The 13,727-nt window shown below is 39.7% G+C and overlaps 1 protein-coding gene across 13 annotated transcripts in view; it reads right to left on the bottom strand.

The window, feature by feature from the left end:
• Positions 1–13,727, bottom strand: part of ABI1 (abl-interactor 1) — an 81,028-nt gene that overhangs the window by 18,458 nt on the left and 48,843 nt on the right. For 7 of the 13 annotated variants that reach the window (XM_014962046.1, XM_014962049.1, XM_014962053.1 and 4 more), the window contains exons 3-5: positions 11,960–12,136; positions 1,985–1,999; positions 1,154–1,254 (exon numbers count right to left, since the gene is read on the bottom strand). In XM_014962046.1, coding sequence (XP_014817532.1) covers positions 1,154–1,254; positions 1,985–1,999; positions 11,960–12,136 — 293 coding nt within the window. The remainder of the gene's footprint in view (positions 1–1,153; positions 1,255–1,984; positions 2,000–11,959; positions 12,137–13,727) is intronic. The other 6 variants (XM_014962047.1, XM_014962051.1, XM_014962056.1 and 3 more) reach the window with 1 other exon arrangement.

Raw genomic sequence — 13,727 nt, 5'->3', positions numbered from 1 at the left:
GCAGCTCACCACTACAGCAACGCTGCCGTTTCACTAGAAAACATCCAAGAGGACATGAAAGCACTACCCAGCTTCCCAGAGCTGATAAACAACTCTTTCTCAGCTGGGATAAGAGAGACAATTGGAATACTGATTGCATGCCCTTGAGCAATGGGAATTTTCACAAAACATGCTGAGGAAACCTCTAGGGTAATTTCTCTGCAGAATACACAACAAACACTGCCATCATGAAGCAGCAAAGCAGCAAATCAGGATTAAAAATCACTAAGTCTTCGACAAAAGGAGTTGCTGTTTCCAATTTTCCTTGACCATTGCTCCTGATTTCTATCCTGTGTCCCATTATTCCTCATTTTTCCAGCTCCCCTCCTCTGCCAGACAACACACCTGAAGCCAAGGCAACCGTGCCAGCCAGCTGTATAGTACCTCAGTCCTACTCTCAGCATAAAGGAGAGACTGAGAGTGACAAATAGGTAGAAGGTCTTGCTGGAAGATGCTGCACAGCTGAACAGACAAAACCATATGGCAGTGCTCTGAGCTTCTCAAGAATTAATGTTCTGGTCTCTAGCAGCAACTACTTGCTGGCAAACCAAGATAAGCAGATTTCACTCTCCATAAGTCCACAAGAAATAGATGCTACGGCAGGGAACTCTGGTCACAGTGGGACTTGGGAATAGCAAAATCCTTCCTCATTTATGCATAAAAATAAAAATGCACAAATCTGCGAGAATCAGTGTTGCCAATACGTTCACAATGCCATTAATTTTGCCCTAGCAGCCATTTCATACCTCTTATAATACTGAGAAATGAGTAGACAAAAACTTTAACAATTAAGTCTTTCCCCAGCTGAAGTTAAAACCTTACTGATACTCTTTTGTGTCACTAAGAATTTCTCCCCAAAAATCAGGAATAACAACTGCCTTCTCATTTACCTATATCTATAATAAATCCTTCCCCCAAAAAAAACATTCTTTCAAAAGGTCATAATGAAATTAAGAATCAATGTAGCTGAAAGGGCTTACACAGAAAAGGTAATTGTATTTTTTGCTGAAGGCAGTCAGAATTGCCATCTATCCACATATTTAGAGAAACACCAACACTGGCACAATTAAAAGTTTCTATTGCACAGGCAGGACCAAGCAGTTTTCATCCTTACCCCAGAGTTCCCCGGCCTGACATAGGAGGACTTGGTGGTTTTTGTGTAGGCGGATTTGTTCTTGACAAGGTGCCAGTTCTTGCAGGCTGGTTATTTCCATGCTGAAAGAAGGGAAAACATGATTTTATTTTTATAACAGAGCAGCTCTATTATTGACAGCTTTTTTTTTTTTTTTAAAGTGTAAGAATGTGAAGTGAGAATTCCCAGACAGCTGTCAAACAGCAAGTTTTCAGCAACACGCAAGACAGACACCAGTAAATACAAAGAGTCTAAATAAAAGCTCAATGTTATTTTTGCTATTAATTTACAACAGACATCAGAAAGGGAGGCAATTGACAGGTTCATGCACAAATCTCTTATATCCTATTTTCTTTAAAGGGAAGCCACATTTCTGTTCATCTTCATTCGGGTGTTAATAATTTAAATCAAACTTTAACACTGACAGTACAATTCAGTCAGCATGGGCCCAGAATTTCTCAATTTGCCCCTGCTATTTGACTAGCAGAGTCATTCAGGTTGTCTGGGAAGTCTCCTGCAAAAAATGTGAGTGAAGGGAATCAAGGCATCTACTGAATTCAGAGCAAAGCACTACATGTGTTAGAGAAATTAATGTATCTATGTATAAATGCAGATGTCAATGTATCACAGATATATTGACACACTAAACGCTGTAAATAAAAAAAAAACAAGTATAGCATGTTTAATCTAAGTATCCTATGGAAAGCAGAGGAGAGCGTAAGAGAGCGCTAGTTTTCAGTTTTAATGGCTCTGCAGCCTCTACTATCAGTCACATGAGGCACTGTGGGTCAAAGGAGAAATAACACTTCTTACCTTGGCTTTTAGCCACTTAACGTTGGCAAAAAAAGGGGGGAAAAAGGTAGAAATTAATGGCAGATCCATCACAACTGATAGGACAGGTTAAACTACAGATAATCACATTTAAAAAAAAAAAAATAATCATTGGTGTCTACTGATAGTTAGCTACATCCCAGTACACTAGAAGAGATTTCACTGGCTCACTTTGTCATTGAAAGTTCTTTGTCTGACTATGTGAAAAACACTTGTGTCAAAATGAAATTTAGTTAAGCTTTGCCAGATTTGTTTGCCAGGCTCCTCATGGGCAGTAAAGGGTTGAAAAGCCTTTTGCTGACCATCCAAGTCCAAACCCAAATCAATGCTATTTCAATGGCAACATGCACTTAAGAACTTGTTCCCAAACCCACTTTATTTTTATAGTTTCAGCTATACAGCACAGAATAGACTTGCCTGTTGTTTTGACACTTAACCTTCACGTGTTTTGAAGAAATCCTAGCTGCTGCATTGAATGGTAAATAAAGAAAAAAGGAGTTCTCAAACAGGATGAGCAGCAGCGCCTTTCACCTCTGGTTTATTGATTGAAATCTGATTCAAGCCAGCACAGCGCTGGCTGCTCCAAACTGTGTTGGCAGTGCTTTAATGATTGTTATTCTGAAATTTTAGCTCTTAGAACCAAGTCATTATATGACTCCACTATATCATTTTAACAGCCTTCGTGATTGCAGAGGAAAAAAAATAATTATGAAAACTTGGCTTCATAAGGAAAATAAATGTAAAATAAATTCAAATTGAGTTCTCTAATTGTATTCAGGGGGGGAGGGGGAACAATGACACTCATTTTTTTGAATGGGGAAAAGGATAAGTTTCACCGATTTAAAAAACCCAAGCAAATACAAAACCCCAAAATATAAAATAATACCAATGGGCTTTTTTTTGAGATTGTTTGGAAATAAACAAGCCTCCTAACGCACAGCATTTCAAAGTGCAGCTTGCACCTTCTTCTCTTTCTCTCCCAAGAAACACAGAGCAGTTTAAAGGCACCCATGAACTCAGAAAATATAATTAAAACATGCTATACAGCAATATGGATATGTGGGATTTCTGACAAGGTCTGCAAAACCACTGAAAGACAGCTGGGGTTTACAAATCAAATGAGGTTGAAAGCCATTGACCTTAAAGTTATTCATATTACAAGAACAGAAACACAAAACCTGCTTCAAAATTCAAATGAAAAAGTTTAGCTGTGATAAGTAAATTTGAAGGTCATCCCATTCTCTTCCAGTCTGGACAGAAGTTCAGCAGCAGAGTGGCAGAATTAAGGCATTTAAACCACTTCTGTCCTCACATACTTATTTAATGGCAAAGGCTCAGTTTCCAGGATGCCAGGGTAGTCTTCCAACTATTATATTTTTAAAACAGGCTTTTAGCAATGAAATTTGCTTCCCTCTCTCACAGGAGTATGTGACCCTTTCCCTTACTTCACCAGTTGCCAAGGGCAATGGCATAATACAAGGAATGTCTTAAAAGAGACCAAAAACTGAAACTCTTGGTCCCACCCCTCCCCAGCAGCCATAGATAGAAACCTTTTAAAGGCTTAAAAGGAAGGGTGGCAGGGTTTCTTACCCAGCCTCTACTACTAAATTTGCATGCCTCAAAAACACAAACCCAGAAAGCTTCCTCTCTTTCCTTCCCTTATGCAGTGTCACTCAGCACTTCGGGTGAGTCTTTCCACCTCCTCCTTAATCACCGTTACATTCTGCCTCCACTGCAGCAACAGCATGAATATCAACATCTAGCAAATGAATCAGGAATCTTCATCTTATTTCAAACCTTTCTACTGCTGTTTAACATACTAAACATATAGCTGAAGCCCAACAGCTCTTGATCTTTATTCCTATCTCTACCACTGCATCAGGTGAGATTCATCTCTTTGGCTACAAGTTAAACAATATACAGACAGATACACACACTTCTTTATTGTGCAGAAGAATTAGTAACTGTTGTCATACTGCTTTCTATAAGTAAAAAGCTCCATACACGTCCTCTCTGTTGCTGGCAATATAAACAAGGGTCATACAGGCAGGAAAACACAGAAGGAAGGAATGCAAAAGGAACAAGCATTCTTATGGGAGAGGAACTCCTGATCCAAAAGATAGAAGTAAGGGAGTAAAGCAAATGAATCCAAGCGAGATGAACCATATGGCTATTTAATCATGGTTAATGAGCTAATTAATTAGGAGGAGACATTTTCTTGTATTTATTGGCTGAGCTTATGAGGTCAACCTTGCTGCATTTCTTGGTCTGAAAACCAAATGTAGCGCTCTCTAAACAATTTAAAAAATCGCTTGGAACTGGGAACAGTTTAGGCAGCAGGGTCTAGACTCATTATGTTTTTAAGAAAAACGGGAAAAAAAGACTGCAGAAAACCAAAAGGAAGAGCAGGTGCATGTTTAATGTAGGTTCAAGCATCTCTCTACAAATGCCTCTGGGCCAGCCATCCAGTTGGCAGACCATGACCATCACCAACTGCCTGATCAGTACCGAGAAGGTCAGAGTCAGGAAGGAAGGAAATGCAAGGCATGAGGAAGGGAAGCAGAAGCGTGCATAAGGTTCACAGCTTGAAGAAGGAAAAGACTGTTCTGAGAAGGATCTGTAAAATAAGAGATAGGAGGTGCAAAAGGAAAAGAGCTTAGTCAACTGAAGAGCAGCACTGAGAATTCCTGCAGAAGCTGTAAGGAGCACGATTCGCTTCTCCTCCCTCTAGCTGTATTACTGTACACACAGGAGACAGCCAGATACCAGCATCCTGGTTGATGTACACATCAGAACAATAACACAGTGTGTAGGCTTGCTGGGGACACTTGTGGTGCTGAGGCAGAGAACGAGACAGATCAGGATGTTCCCAGAAACATGATAGCATGGTAAGCAGCAGTATAGGTTGGGGTTTCTTGCAAGCATCACAGCAGAGAGATGTTTCAAAGCAGCAAGCAGAACAATTCTGCCTTTCCAGGGAAAACCTGCCAAGCATGTGGCAGTCCTGGATGAAGTTTAAAGGTCTGTCACAAAATTAAGAAACCACAGTCTCAGGTTCAAGAAACAGGAGTCAACCTCGCTGCATTTCCAAAAGATCACAGCCAGGGCAGTGGCACATCCGCAGGGTCCCAGCAGCGTGGGACAGGAGGTTGGCCAAGGACTGACAGCCAGCAGTGGGCTGGAAGGCAGTAATGCAATTAAGGCAATGGGCAAAACAGGTGTTTGCAACAGCCATGCAAGGCATTTATCACAGCCAAAAGTGAGGCTGCTTCTGTAAATGATGCCAGGAATTCAGAGTACCTGGACTGAGAATTTTAGCTGTGGGTTTGGACAGGACAAGCAAAACTTTGGGACAGGCAAGGATTGCCTCTAAGTACCAATAAAGAGGTTTACTTGCTTAAAGCAACTATTTTAGCAATTCCAGCATGCTCGGTTCTGACAGTCTGAACAGAACAAAAACACCTGCTGCCGAACGGAGCAAACAGCTTTCTCTAACTGAGGCCAAAGGGACAAGACCAAAAATGGCATGAAAGGGTAGGGTGTGAGGCAAGCAAAAGTGTCTACTGCCAGCCAAAGGATGTCCAGACATTTGAGGGACTCCGCTGACTGGCCTCAGGAGGCAGCCATCTAACTAACTGTTTTCAATAGTTTCCATGCCAAGTAACAAGTCATGGGGGAACATTAGTCATGATTCAGGGAACCAGAAAGCTATTATTTGAGCTATAAACTGTGTTTGGAAAAATAAGGCTAGGGACATTTATGTGAGCAAATGTATCTATAAGCACAGAACTCCAAAAGGCCACTTGCAGATAGGAGCAAAATCCTTATCGCACTGACATCCAGCAAGTTTCTTCTGCACGTTTCAGCTGTGAACTCTCCAATTTCAGACTGCAGAAACTTCACATCTCTATGCAGGTTGGATGTACTTCCCCTACTGTCTGTCACTCGTTATTTCTCAACTTTTTAATTTAAAAGAGCCAATTTCACTCTCTATCCTACCATATCTAGGATCACTGAAAGCCATCATTAAAGACCATCCAATATAAATGCTGACCAATGGAAGCAAATGTTTAAAAAATGCCTCAGTCTAATAGCATCTGGCAAACTCTGAACTTTTTGTATGTATGTGGTGCAAAAGCAATAACCAGCCTCAGATCCCTTACCTTTGACCAGTAATCACAGCCATCAACCGCAACAGGAAAAAAAAAAACCCTGATTGCCCTTGATGACTCTTTAGTCAACCTCCCTGTTTACTTAAAAAGGTATTTCCTTTATTAACCAAGGAGAATTATGAGAGACATCCCTACAGAAAGGCAGCTGGCCTTAGGACCATTTGAAGTGCTATTATGTATCTGCTGCCAGGCAATTCAATTGCTCCATAGGCATCCTCATAGATTTTTGCACAAGATTGCCTCCTGTCTCATCGGTGGAGCAGTCTGGGAGCACCACAAGATGACAGATGACACAGAGCAAGAAAAGCAGCTGGAGGGGTACTTGTACATGAAGATCCGGGATGTCTGAGCAAAGGACACGGTAAAGCACCAAGTTTAGAATATGGTTTCCTCAGAGAAATCAAGATATGGACTTAGGGAGAATATGTAATCGAAGATTTTTGCGGAAGGCAGACTGTACGTGGGTGTCAGACACTCAGGTTAACATACTTCTGCCACTAGTTCTGTGCAGTTTTAAAGAAATCATTCCCGTGTCTCAATTTCCTTATCAGAATGGGTCAGAAGCCTTTCTTTGTTCTTTATTACCTTATAGTCTCTTGTAAGGCAGATTATTTTGAGAAAATTTAGGTTTCAAATCAATATTTCTTTCAAAATTGAACATGATTAGGTAAGTTTCTCTTCAGTAAAATTTTACCTTTAACTTTTAACTATAACCTCTCCCAGTATTATTTGCAACCTAGTAATTACACTGTTACCTAGTAATTAACATCTTCTGTTAACAGTAACCAGATGTAGCTTGTCAGCATTGCTTCTCTCCTTTATGTCTTTTTTTTTTTTGAGCTTCCAAACTGAGCAGGCAAAAATTTTCAAGTCACATTTGACTTTAAAATGGTTTTACATATTAAACTGCTATTAACATACAGAAACCTGCTTGTGGATGACAGACAAACTTAATATTGTTCCTTCAGTACTCGGTAGTCTTGTTCAGAGAAACAGACCTAGATTCTTGCCTTTAAATACTTCAAGTTTTTTGAATTCTTTGAGTTGGTAACTTTGAGTCTAGCTACAATAGAATAAGGTTAATATAAAAAAAAAAAAAATCTTTTCAAAATCAGAAAATAAAGAGATATCATAGTTTTGAGTTTTCTTTGCAAGCAGAAAGGCTTGAAACCTACATTGTACTGAATTTCCAGTGGCAAGTGCCTTATGAAAAGCACAGAGTGTCAACACTCAAAAGGAGTCATTAGAGGTGGCAACAGGAAGAGTTACTTTTTCCCCCAGAGAAGCCTTCTTTACCCTACAGCAATATTTACTGTTTGGCCCTGACCCCAGAGGGATGATGTGACTTTAATGAAATTGGCCACATGACATCCTTTGAAGCGTGAGTGTCTGACAGAGGCTAATACAGGGACAAAGGCACCAGAGGCTCAGGTTCAGGATCCCTGTCTCACTTTGTTTTTATTCCAGTGAATTATTTAAAAGTTAATACTCAAGTGGCTAACACATAAAAGGTTTTATCCTAAACGGGAAGCAGGCACGATTAGGTAGCTGCCTACCCTCACATCAGCACCTCATCTGCATTTTTGTTTTGCACCAACACAGACACAAGCACGAGGAATGGAGGTGAGCAGGGCAGGCTGAGAAACGTTACAAGGATGAGAGCAAGGCCCCCTTTTCTGACCTTAATATTTGGGAAGTTTTGGCCCAATCCCTGCTTTAGGGATGTCCTGCCAACTTGCTTTTGCAAGAAAGATTTCTGAATGCTTAACTCCTGTTTGATTTCCGGGGCTAGAAAGCTTCTTCCAGTTTTAATGCACTGAAATGCAAGTGGTTTATGGAGACAAAATTCCAAATTGTTCCTTAAAACAAAGCCGAAAAGTGATCAATCTTTATATACAATTCAAGTTTGATTTTGAGGAACTATTAGTTCCAAAAAACAAACTTGATCCAATTACAGCTATTAGGCATTTCAATTTAGCATGTATTCAACATTTTATCTGCCCTTACCATAAGGCATCATTTTAATTTCCTACTTAGCTGTCATTTAACAAATTGCTGCAATTCTACCTGCCTCCTACTCGGAAAAAAAAAATTAGAATAAATTCAAAGGCCAACTTTAGTGCTTTTAAAGCAGCTTCCAAGCTTCCTCCTCCTTCTCCCCCCTCTCAAACTGAGGATTTTCTGTATGAGTAATTGTATTTGACCTATTTATTTGCTGGCACACTACCTTTTTTTTTTCCCCTTGCACAAAAGAAGAGGAAAGAGAAGGAAGGAAATGTTAGAGTAGCCTCTGCCTAATAAATTTAACCCAAGCTCTACACAGGAAGGCAGGCTCTCACATCACGACAGTTACTCTTATTTACCAAGAATGACTTCAGCTACATTCCCCTATCTCCAGAGGGTGACAGCTGAGCAACTACTTAACAGACCGGCAAAAATGCTTGCCTGTGTGTTTCTTGGAGCCATCTACACATAATATTTGTGTTGCAAGGGAAAGCCTCCTCACTAGCAAACCATCCTTAAAAGCACTCCTGATTTTGACTGTTGCTCGTCTTGGCTTCATAGGCACATCCATAAAAAAAAGCAACTTTACTCCTTTTGAAGACTTCATCTGTATCTGCCCCTGCAAAGGGAAGGGGTAGGGAGTGGAGCATCTGTGGCAGCTTGGGGCTGCCACGGAGCTTTCAGGCTGACAGAGAAAGCACCTCTGTGATCACAGGATGCTCTACAAAAAAGCTTTTCTACCAAGAAGCTGCTGGAGGAGAAAACAGCACTGCCTTCCAAGGAGGTGTCTCCCATCAAGGAGGAAACCTGCTATAGAGAGCAGCTGCTTACCGTCACTGCCACCCCCACCCTCATCACCTGCCCCCACAAAAACTGCTGCGTGTGAGACAGAGGGGGGCACGCAGAGCCCTTCTCCAGGCCCCAAGTGCAGGCACCTGCTTTTGCATCCCCTCTACACAGCCCTGGGAAGCACCAGAGACACACACAAAGAAAATGAGCTGTGAGTATGCACAGGAGGTGTTTCTGCATTTGCTCTGATGGAAGATGTACAGAAGAAGACAGCATTTACTCTGAGAATTACCTATAATCCTTTTTTTTTTTTTTAATTCTGAGAGACAGTATTTTTATTTACACTTTTTTATATAAAACAATTCAGGATCACCCCTTAAATTATACTGCATATCTTAATGACTTTTTTTTCTGGAATTAGTATTTCATGAAATAAATAAAAGCAGAAACAGGCTCTAATCCATCCTGTACCTTTGATTTCTCTTCCTTATATTTTTCCTTTCTCTTTATCAAATCCTGCATCAGAACACTACAGAGACCCCCACTAACAGCAACAAATTGTCACCTGCAGATTTCAAAGTGTTGCATAATTTTTATTTAATACTTAGATGTCAATGTATGTGTTTTACTGCATTTTATTGTCAGTTGCCACAGCAGAAGACGTTCAAGGACCTGCAAGTTTGTCAAACTGACAATTGCTCTAGGCAGAATTCAAACTTCTTTTCCTCTAGAAAAACATGGGTTCTATCAGACATGTTGCTGTGCAACTTGGGGTGAATTTTTTTGGTCAAAAAAGTAAGACTTAACAGAGTCTGAAGAAGCATCTTTTAAGACCATTCTAGACAAGACAAAGTTTGTAATTCAAGTTATTGTATGCTTCCCTCTAATTTTTAAGTTCAAGAAGCAATTCAGATTCTCAGCACCATCTGTTATTTGTGCTGATTTCCAACAGGACAGTTTCTCAAATTGGTTTGGTTTTCTTCTAACGGCACTAGCTGTTTGCAGACAAAGCAAGCTACTTCCTTCAGAGCTATGATCTGTGTCACACTCTCAGAACCCAAGTAATAACAACGTTTATTTTTTTTATTTTATTTTATTTAATTATGTCATTCACTACCTCAGCCCACTCTTCTCAACAGTGTGTCCAGCAAATGTCAATGCTGGTGAAGGTGCCAAATGCATGACAGCCTTCTTGAACTGTAGACCCGAGGCCTGGCAGACAGCTTATTTCATTTATGCAACAAGTCTACACACAAAATACCAACATCCTTTTTCTACTAAGTGTTTCATGTCTTCCACAGTCATAAAACACTTTGGCAAATCACTCAATAAAGAAACAATAGCAAGATATAATTTGTAGCTGACTTGTAATGAGTTGATAATTTGGTTATTACTGGAAGCTATTTTACCTCTGAACAGAACAAGTTTTTAATACAGAATTAAACCACTAAGAGTGGGGAAAAAACCTTTTAGTAAAAATGTTCTATAGCTGCCTAGAAATAGGTAAACAGCACCTCATTTCCACCCCCTAAACAAATAGGGTGATAAAATAAAGACACTGGTACTCTTAAAAGCAAATAGTCATATTGAAAAAGGGAACAGCTACACCTTAACAACTTTTGCGTTTATGAATCAAGCAATCTGTTTGGAGCCTGCACAATACAAGTAGTTCATCAAAGCATCAACTTCAGAGACTAACAGTAATTATTCTACTTTTTAAAAGTCTTCTACAGCACTTGATCCCTGGAGCACTTAAATGCAGAAACCAACATCCTGACAATGAATTTGTGGATTCCTGTATTCTCTATTCATAGAGCTCTCTCCTCAAATTCAGACACTGTACTGAAAAATTACCAATTTCTCCTACCCCAGTGTTTCTATTTTACAGCAATTCAGGGCATGCTGTTCAGGCTTCTACATAGAATTGAGTTTCATCCATCTGGCTTAAATTATTAGGGTAAAACAACTCTAAGAGTTACAAGTTTAACTACAAACAAAATAAAAAAAATCAGGTAGTCTAAAATCACTATGTTAATTCATAGCCTAGAGCTCTTATAACTTGTGTTGGAAATGCTCCTCTGGGCCTTTGGAGGGTTACTATGAAGCAGGAGACACCCTGGCACTCTTTTGTGTTCACTAATTCTGAAAGATCTGTTCCTCAAGAGCTCAGCAATTCAAAGGGTGACAGGCTGATCTAGCTGCACAACTGACTGACCAGAGCACATCAAGCTTCAGAGGATACGCAAGTGTTGAATAAAAGCTTTTTAATGCCATTCAAGGCCAGATTGTTTTGAACTGAATATACCTGGAAGGCCTGCTCTAGGGGAATACAAAGCTATTTTTTATAAAAAGATGTTCAGGAAGCAAAAGGTGTTACATTCATTCACTTCAACTATGACAATTTCAAGGGAGGTAGACATTAATTTACAAAGCCTTTTTTTTTTTTTTTTTATGAGAAGGAAAATGAGGCTGTCCGAAAGTACAAATGGGAGTAAGACATCAAATGCCACTGAGATTTAAATGCCAACTAGCTGACCTCCTCTCTCATGACCACCCTCCAAAAAACCCCAACAAAAAACCCCACTCCACCAGGCAGTTTCCCCACAACAGATGATGACTATATTTTTCTCAACAACAAAAGAAATAAATAAAGGGAGTATGAGAGACAATTTAATCAGAGGAGGAAGCAGTGATAATGTTAAAAGTCATTCATGGCTTTTTTGACAAGTCATTAGCCTAAGATCATGAGTCATTATTACCAGACATTATGATTACCACTGAGAGTCACGAGGTTATGGCAAACATTGCTCAAAAAACCCTCACTGTAAACCAATCCATTTTGTTACTGAAATGTTTGTATGTGGGAGCGTATCAAACCCATGATCCTTCCTACCATAAATGAGCTAAACATTTTAATGTCAGTAACATTCTGCCCCGACCCTATCTCCTGATCTGTGTTATGTGGAGTCTTCAAGTGTCCGGGTATTCTTACCTTTACGCCATGGCCAACATCATCCAGCACTGTGTAGTCTATAGGTTTTCGAATATACCTTACAGGACGTTCCATGTTCGCTGGCGCTATAATTTTGTGAGTTCTCGATGTGTTCTTATTGGTCGTCAAAATGCCTATCTCTCTGCGAGCGACCTTTTCTTTATGGATGTCCACAGTCTAGATTAAAAACAAGAAAGTACGGGTTTCTTTAGGCATTTGCTGTTTTCTTTACAGAGCTATCTACACGTTTAGGCTTTACTATTAGACAAAGAGTCTGAACCGAGTTCATGCTGCTGGAAGAATGCCAATTTATTGACAAAATGAGTTTAATCTACACGAACGCTGTTTGAAAATTACACTTTAATGAAATAACCAATATTAATAATAAAATTACAATTATACATTACTGCTTTGACACTCTAAAGACACTATGCAGATACAGTCCTTGCAGATTAACCCTCGACGTTCTTATGACTGACACTCGTAATAAATTACTCCAACTCCACAGCTGGGAAACCAGAACAGACAAGCGAAGCAATTTGCCTGCAGCCCCAGAGGGGGACTAAGCTTGGGAAGTCTGTGCAGTAATTTCTTTCAGCAAAGCCATCAGTGCATATCAGAGTCTGCACAGAGGAGGACTAATTTCAGCACTGAGGCTAGTTTCACTCATACTCTTTATAGCAGCTTTACTAAAAGAATGAAACAGAGCCTGCAAGTAAAGAAATATAAAATATCCCGAGCGCCATCATTTTATTAGGAAATACCTAAAGAGACAAAAAAAGGGAATCCACCAGCCTGTGAAGGATCAAACTAAGCTTCACATAACACACACATGCTTCTACACGCAGTATAACCACCACTTAAACCCTAGCTGAAGGAGAACAAGTACAAATCAAGCATCAGAGGCCATAGAAAGCCCCACCTCTAGGAAGTCGATTTCAAGATTCAGGGATTGAATTTACTGGTTCAACTACCTACTTGAACCTCAGGAACTCATTGCAGGAGATGGTATCTGACAAAAAACACCACTTCAAGTGACTGAACAAAACCTATCAAGCCACCACTTTTTTCACCAAGGAAAATAATTCTCAGTCTGTAAGCATCAATTCCTCCTGGAGAGACTGTCATAGAAACAGAGTCAAGGTTCAGAAAAAAAAGAAAAATCCTTGTCCATCAGTACTTGTTTGGGTATGTCTTGAGAAATGGCCTCATCTAAAATTGATATTTTGATGTACAAGGTTTTGTTTAGTGAAGCAGAGGCAAAGATGAAGCACAAAATTAGTTTATATTTCACTCTACTTCTGTATGAGGCAAGATGATGCAAGGTAAGCATCCAGGAAACGACCATTTCTAGGAAAGTTCAGAACTCACTTTGAAATGCCTTCTATTGAACTGGTTTTTTCCATTAACTGATGCATATGCTCAAATAATCTTAAATTCTCCAGAGTAAGTACAGAAAGAAATAAAATCCTCCTCAACAGCTTTGATACATGGCATTGCAGATTACAAGTGGGAACACAAGTGGAGAAGTACCTAAAAGCAGTGATATCAAGCAAGCTTGTTTTCACAGCTCAAAGCTAAGTAACAGGCAACTTGTAACATCGCAAAAAGTTATTTCACTTTGGAAGTGCATGGAATCTTGATGGAAATAAAAGCTGTGATTTTTCCAGAGCAATACAAGACATTACTTGTGTATGTCTGCATTAGTTTATTTGGAATAAGTGAATTAAATATCTCAATAAAGCTTCGGAGCAAGCTTTATTGTTCT

This window comes from Calidris pugnax, unplaced genomic scaffold (assembly GCF_001431845.1).
Source record: "Calidris pugnax isolate Ruff unplaced genomic scaffold, ASM143184v1 scaffold1030, whole genome shotgun sequence".
Taxonomy (NCBI): Eukaryota; Metazoa; Chordata; class Aves; order Charadriiformes; family Scolopacidae; genus Calidris; species Calidris pugnax.
The sequence above is the reverse complement of the archived record's forward strand: the minus strand, read 5'-3'. Positions and strand labels throughout refer to the sequence as shown.